This window comes from Anoplopoma fimbria, chromosome 6 (genome assembly GCF_027596085.1).
Source record: "Anoplopoma fimbria isolate UVic2021 breed Golden Eagle Sablefish chromosome 6, Afim_UVic_2022, whole genome shotgun sequence".
In the NCBI taxonomy this organism is placed as follows: Eukaryota; Metazoa; Chordata; class Actinopteri; order Perciformes; family Anoplopomatidae; genus Anoplopoma; species Anoplopoma fimbria.
Genome location: NC_072454.1, coordinates 12,755,078 through 12,762,282, shown reverse-complemented (window position 1 = coordinate 12,762,282; position 7,205 = coordinate 12,755,078). Strand labels below are relative to the sequence as shown.

General features: G+C 39.0%; 1 protein-coding gene across 1 annotated transcript; it reads right to left on the bottom strand.

The window, feature by feature from the left end:
• Positions 1–1,122: 1,122 nt before the first annotated feature.
• rgra (retinal G protein coupled receptor a) lies at positions 1,123–7,205 on the bottom strand. Its single transcript, XM_054600332.1, has 7 exons — positions 6,733–7,205; positions 6,215–6,371; positions 5,666–5,787; positions 4,918–5,071; positions 4,671–4,788; positions 2,783–2,896; positions 1,123–2,499 (listed from the first exon to the last, which is right to left on the bottom strand). Exons 1-7 carry the CDS (start codon positions 6,809–6,811, stop codon positions 2,356–2,358), a joined length of 888 nt encoding a protein of 295 aa, XP_054456307.1. The 5' UTR covers positions 6,812–7,205; the 3' UTR covers positions 1,123–2,355.

Sequence of the window (7,205 nt, the reverse complement as noted above, 5' to 3'; positions counted from 1 at the left end):
ATTTAACACAAATTTCAAGAGAATTTCATGACATCGTAAGAGCCTTATCCCTCGTGTTTTTTTTCCAGATAACTAAATTAGCGTGAATAAATGAGAATGTTGCTGTTTGAAAAGGGGCTGGGTTTGCGTACTACAAATGTTTCAGTACCGCATAATTATGCAACAACCTGCTCCATTGACAGGCTGTCGTCAATTAATCTGCTTAGAAAACAACAACTGGGGGCTTCTACTGGATGTTGTAAGCTCTTCATCGTGCTGGTTGAACTTCTACTTCGCTGTAATTGCACTGACATATCCAGTGGTGGAATAGCTAACCCTAATACAATAGCACAGTGTAGAAATGTATGTAATGTAAAAGTACTAAAAGTAAAAGTACTCATTATGCAGAATGACTCATTTTAGAATAATATAAATTATTATTGGATTATAGTCATTGTTTTATTAGCAAAAGTCAGGTTAACTACTTTATATACTGCTGTGATTTATTTTTTATTTTGTAATATTTTGTAATAATAATCTGAATCTGCCAAGAATGGAATTATTCAGTAAAGTACAAGTACCTTGTAAGTATTAAAGTTATACTTTCCACCACTGAACACATCATTTTATACTGTATTCTTAGGTATTATGGGTACATTCGTTACATGGATCTTGTTGCGTTTTTGACGATGAATTATACAAAAAACAAAAAGATTCTCGACAGTTTTAAATCCTTTATTAATCATCCAAGAATTGCTGGATATTTGTCAGTTATTATTTTATGTCAATCACTCTGTGGAGGATTACTTTCTGTAAATGATATAAAGCAATGCGACTGACAAACAAATTGGATAACATTTGAATGGACCAGTTTGAACCATTGAAGATTTGCATTATAATGTCAAGAATTGCATGAATGTATCATAATATAAAAACTAGGTTTGCTAAAGTATCCCATATGTTTAAAAGGTCTAAAAAGCTATTCAGAGCAACTTAAAGAAACACCCTCCACTCTGACCCCGAGTCTGAGGGTCAGTTGATAACATTAATTAACTGAGGCAAATAAACTGAATTGAATTGAAAATCAAAAAAAAAAAAAAAAATCATAAAACAAAAAAAAATCATAAAACAAATACCATGAGGGTAGCCTGCTTGGTTTTTGAAACCTACTGTAAGAATGTTGATTATATGATAACCAGTATGTTATTGGGTAGACTATATATTTCAATGAAATTTCAAAGTAATGTCGTTTTGTGAAGAAAAATAAATAATAAAAGAAAAATATTTTGTATTATTCTTAATTATTATGATTTGCACTAGTTAATTCAATAAATTAAATCGAGTCTAAGTCTCAGTCATAGAAGGGATTTCAATTATATTTTGCATGATCTACACCAGGAATTTGCATTTCTAATTCATTGTTAAGTAAAATACAGTGATTCATCATGACTTATTTTCATATGTAAATCTGCAGACTAGAAGCATGTCCAGTTAAGCTACAGCCATAGACTAATCTCTAACTTGTTGTGGGGGCTGTGTGTTGAAGAATGGTGGTCTTGTTTAGAGGATTAGTGCAGTTCTGCTCTGAATACTGAGGTCACGCACAATCATACAGAGCATGACGAGAGTGGCATGCACACGCTACATTGACAGGTGCAATAAACAAGGAAGGACACCATGCTGACTGTCAGAGGTCAAGCATTAAAAAACTGTGACATGGATCCTCTGTCAGCTAATATCTGTCTATTTGGTTTGAAGCTCCTTAAATAACATTTTTTGTAGGACTTCCTGTAAGTCGCTTTGGATAAAAGCGTCTGCTAAATGACTGTAATGTAATGTATTTAAATCAACCTGGAAACCAATAGAATATTTGGGAATTACTAATGACGTCTGTTTACAGAAAGCATTTCTTTAAATTAACTCAAAATGAAAAGCATCCCCTACTCTATCAGAGAAATGACATTCAATTTGAGAAAAAAAACCCTGTGTTTGTTACAGAAGTAGCCAAGTCCAGTGTCTGTTTGTTGCATTTACGTGATACAATGAAATACTGCTGCACTTAAAGTCCCTCCAAAGAGATTTTGTGTTGGAAGTGTTCAATTTTGTTCACTTTGCAGCAGCTTGAAAGTCATTTTACAATGTTTTTTTTGTTTGTTTTATGAATGTGCCAATTCTTATTTGTGGTCGACAAAATCATTTACGAAACACAACTGCAGAAACAAAGGGCAACATATTTAGGACGGATATTTACTAGGGACAAAGGCTACCACTGTTCAAGACACAACATGATCACATACAATCACATAGAGAAACATTTAGGAGCCTGTGAGAAACCACCATGACAGTACGTGTGTTTGTTATTATTACATGCTTAGTTTATTTGGACTTGTTCTCAATTTGAGGCACTTCAATCTTTTCCCCAGTGAGGAACTGCCAGATGCCTCCTCTATAGTTCTCATTTCCCAAAGCGTACAGGAAGACATTGAAGGTGGGAGAGGTCTTAGCCAATATGGGAGCCAGCTGCAGAGACAGGTGCAAGCATGACAAGGTATAAGGTTAATGCATAAAAGACCACAAGGAGCAGATTATCGTGAAATTGCACTAGAATACAGTTATCAAGCAGAAGTGCTTGTTCAGCTTATTAATTAAAGACACTAAGTATAGAATATTTATGATTATATCAAAATCCAAAACATTCTAATGGTTTTATACTTTATAGAAAATTAAACAATTGGTGAAAATCGTTGCACCAATAGGTCGGAATTATAGTGAAGGTTTTTTATTTGTGCATGTATGTGCTTACCATCCTTAGCTTGGGGGAGACAAGGGTGGCGTTCTCCACAGCGGCGTAGAAAGCCAGGAGGCCGTAGGGGCCCCAGCAGAACAGCATGGTCTTAAGAGGAGTGTTGGGGTTGAACTACAGAGGGTAAAGAGAGAAGAGTACAAAACATGAATGATTAATTACCAAATGAACATAAGGAGTGAAGGGGACAAAACAAATGCCTTGTGTCATGAGATCCAGTCACACGCCTGGGATAATGTCTGGGAGAAAAACTATGTATATGTTAAGACCATTCATGCTCAGCAGAAACATCTAGTGAGTAAAGGGGCAGTTTGTTGTAATCCAGGGGTCAAAGTAGGCATTATTCTAAGTGTGAGTTTACACATTCAGAGATAAATTCAACCCCTGACAAACAGGGTCCCCTGTTGGAAAGGAATAATGTCAGCCCACACGGTCTGATAGTATCATATATTCTGTATCAGCTTGATTCAACTCTGCATTGAAGCTATATGATGTTTACACTAATCGATCTATACAAAACCACAATTTCCTCATTTAATGGCTGAACTTTCTTCCATGAAATGGAAATATTCTAGCTGTCTTTTGTATCCTTTTGATAGTTTTGAACTAAGTTTGTACTAAAGTCAAGTTTGTCCTGACTAAAGGAGTGCTGACCTGAAGTGCCAGTTACAGAGGCATTTGAGGATATTTACAAAGCAACATCAGACACAACTTCTCACCACTTCCTGGTCATGGCACACATCTGGACAACTGTATCTCTCCAGGTTTTAATGGATAACATTGTGTGACTATACATTACATTAAACAATTGCATTGCAATGCTGGAGAGCATGGTGTCGCTACTCTGAAGCCTTTGTGCGTGTAATGCATGTGTCTCCAGCCAACTCAGATGACTGGGAGTAATTGGGCTTATGCAACATAAAGTGAGGCCACCTGATTCAGCCCCTGAGGAACTCCACGATTGAACTGGCCATTCACAGATACATTGTTCTCCTCACCACACACCAGCTACTGTCCACATTCCCAACAGAAGCACTGGGTCTTCCCCCTCGGGCTTTGACCTACATATGTCACAGCCTGCATGCTCCCCATTCACTGTCTGTTTTGTCACTCTAAAATAAGATCATGTGGGGAAGTTGTGTTGACACAAGGAAAAGATAATATAGATTTCAATTTTGTAATGTACTAATATTCTGCATTGTTACTTTAGTAAAAGAATGAAAGTATAATAAGGGAAATGTAAGATAATTAAAACACATTCAAATAAAAGGGAAAGGAGCAAATCCTCACATTTGTGAAGCTGGGACCATCAAATGTATTAGCATTAAATAATGACTTCAATTATCAAAAACGTTGCATTGATTTTTTTGTCTACTACTTGTTTCAGCTGTACTTGTATATACTGTTGGGTAGTTTTATTTATAAGACAACATATTTTAGGAGCTCATATGTTTTGGATGCTAAACTCTTAATTAGTAAAGTAACTAAAAAAACTAAATATTTTAAAATGTAGTGTAGTAGAAGTAGAGAGTAGCAAGTGAAGTACCTCAAATTTGGACCTAAGTCCAGTACTTGCGTAAATGCATTAAAAAATACTCTGATTTCAAAGCAGAATCTTGATGTGAATTACATATTTGTAAGAATTGTGCATTAGCTATAATTTCTGTGTTACGTACAACTGCCAACTGTCATTTCTAAATTCCAGGAAGCATGTGATTAAATTTGTTTTTGCAGCAAATTAAGCAAAACATAGTCAGTCTGTCTATGTATTGATAGAATCACTATGCCAACTTAATTAGAAATCTTTCTGAATCCCTTTATGCCTCTGATGCTATGTTGCTGGAGTTGTTGGATTAAGTATGTTTTTTTTTGTTGTTTTTTTACTTACCCTGGGGTTGCCAGTCTTCTTGAATTTCTGTGCAATGGACTGGTAAGAGGACATGACAACAAACACCTGGATGGCCATGTTGAAGATGCTCATGGGGATCAAGTAGGACACATAGTTTCTGTGGAGACAAAAATGCACAAAAGGCTGTAAAATCAGTATAACTGGATCCCAATGGGGGATAGAGTATGCAAAGACATCAGTGTTTATCTTGATAGCATTGTGAAGAGTGTGTTTGTGTACACAGTACCTGTCTCCCTTAGTGTAGTCCAGAGTGCAGCAGGTCCTGAGGGGCTCGTAGTCGTACTCTCCCCAGCCGATGAGGGGCATGGCAGACCAGAAAGCAGTGAAGAGCCAGACAAATACAGCCAGAGTGATGGCGCTGCTCCACTGAAGCTTTGTCCCTGATGAAAGCAAGTTCAAAACATTAATCTTTACTATTTCTAACACTTCCAAGAAAAGGTCAGACTACTGCAGAAGCACTTTGTTTTAATGTGTTAATACCACAGTAACTAGCTGTCTTATAAGCACAGAAAATAGTGTGGATTGCAGGTCAGGTGTTGAGTCACTTCCTCTTCCCCCTGTATCCTACAAATAATGATATCCAAAAATAGCAATATGGCTGATTTTATTGCTCACTGTACAGATAAATGGTTTCTACTCAGCGCTCAAGCCTCCCAGGTTGCAGTTTTAACACTAAAAAACTGCAACCAGGGAAATAATGTTTGTTTTCTTCACTGGATATTTGGTCATTATTCCTCCATGGCCACAGTCAGTGGCAAATATAAAGACAAAAGGCCACTTGTTGACCAGTTGGCCTCTTCAGATTAGCAGGGGGTCTTAAATCAGCTGGAGACTGAGAACAAAAACCAGCTCAGTCTTTGATTGAGTGTCTTGTGTGTTTGTTTGTGTGTGTGTGTGTGTGTGTGTGTGAGAGAGAGCCTGTAGTCCATGAGGTAGGGAATTTGATTATAACTGTGCATTTAACTGGGACTTACTGGTGCAGTACTGGTGGTATCTGTCCCAGGCGATGGCGGCGATGAAGTGGATGCTGGCGAGAGCTGTCACAAAGCCCTGGAAACCATGTGTCTGGCATCCGTCAGAGCCGTAAGGCCAATACCTTGAGACAGAGGACGTGTTCAGAAATGTACTAATGTATAAATCTAAAAAGAATAAGCAAAAATGTACCAAATACACTAAAACTGATTGATAAAAGAAATCAATTAATTTACTATTTCAGATTATGGGTCTATATTTTAAAAAGAAAAAACCATCATAGGAGGCTATATATATATATAATGATATATAATCCCTAGACTGGTGAAGACTGAGAGCAGGGTCTCTCATCTCGTAATTACAGCTTGACATAGGCTTTATTCAGCAGTGTATGCACCGCTCCCCCTCCACTCCACAGCCCTGGTTGTTCCTCCCGGTATCGATCATACAGCTCGGTGTAGATTAATCGTATCGGGGGACAGGTAGCAGGGTAGTATTTGCTCAGTACATTTCCCTTGACGTTGATTAAAGGGGTTGGTTACATCACTGACCTCAGGAAGCTGGAGAAAGCGGCGACGGTGGCGTTCATAGAGATGCCGATATCAGCCATCGCTAAGCTGAACACTAGGAAATTGCTGGGAGTCCTCAGCTCCCTCACTTTGAGGAAAGCAGCGATCGTCACCGCATTTAAAAAGAATCCCAGCAGACCTTTCGATGGAACAGAAATAATGAAGAAATCATGAATGAAGGCAGTATGAAGCGATGAATGGGGGAAAACAGCGAGCGCAGCGATGCTTATTGCGTCAACCACAGACAGCACCGTGATATTTCACAAACACGCTCTTTTCAAACATTGCAGCCATGTATTTTTTTTGTTTACACACAGTCCGTGGAGGTTCATTTGCACGTTTAAAGAGAAAGCTACAGTCTCTGCCTCCCACAACACACCACAGTGTCAGTGACCGGGTGGCGGCAGGTCCTGCCATAGGTTAACGTTGCTCAGCGGTGGCAGCCCTCCTATCTTCTCACTGGTTCTGGCTGATTTCCAGCACAAAATAGAAACACTCACCCTCCACCAGCAGACAAGATCCCAGTGAGAACACGTCGAAGTCGGTGAAGCCATCCGGCAAAGGGTAAGATGCAACCATCCTGAAGTCGAATTGGTACAACAAAGTGCAGCTGTTACAGACTTTTCACTCCTCCCAAACCCCGCTCGTTTACGATTTCTCCTCAATGTGGCTGAAGGGAGACCGCTTTTAAAGGGGCATTTCACGTGAAAAGCATGCACTTTATTATGTAAAGCCCTCACACTCTCTGTCGCCCCAATCCGTGCAGGAATGTCTTAATGAACATAACCACACAACCCGCAACCCTTAATGCGTATTTGCCCACCGCGACATTAAGCCCTCAATTAGTTACACAACAAGCCTTTGTGTCTCTCTGCGTCGCGGTGAGGATGCAGCTGCGGCCGATGTCAGAGGACGAGACGACGCGTTTGATGCAGCCCACAGCTTTGGGTCGCTTTAAGGAGACACAACAGGT

Bases quoted from the DNA above. Each gene is read 5' to 3' on its own strand.
- rgra (XM_054600332.1), bottom strand. From the start codon at position 6,811: ATGGTTGCATCTTACCCTTTGCCGGATGGCTTCACCGACTTCGACGTG. The intron at 6,372-6,732 runs GTGAGTGTTTCT...TTCCATCGAAAG, and splicing joins ATCTTGTCTGCTGGTGGAGG to GTCTGCTGGGATTCTTTTTA. The intron at 2,500-2,782 runs GTAAGCACATAC...CTGTCTCTGCAG, and splicing joins TCTCCCCCAAGCTAAGGATG to CTGGCTCCCATATTGGCTAA.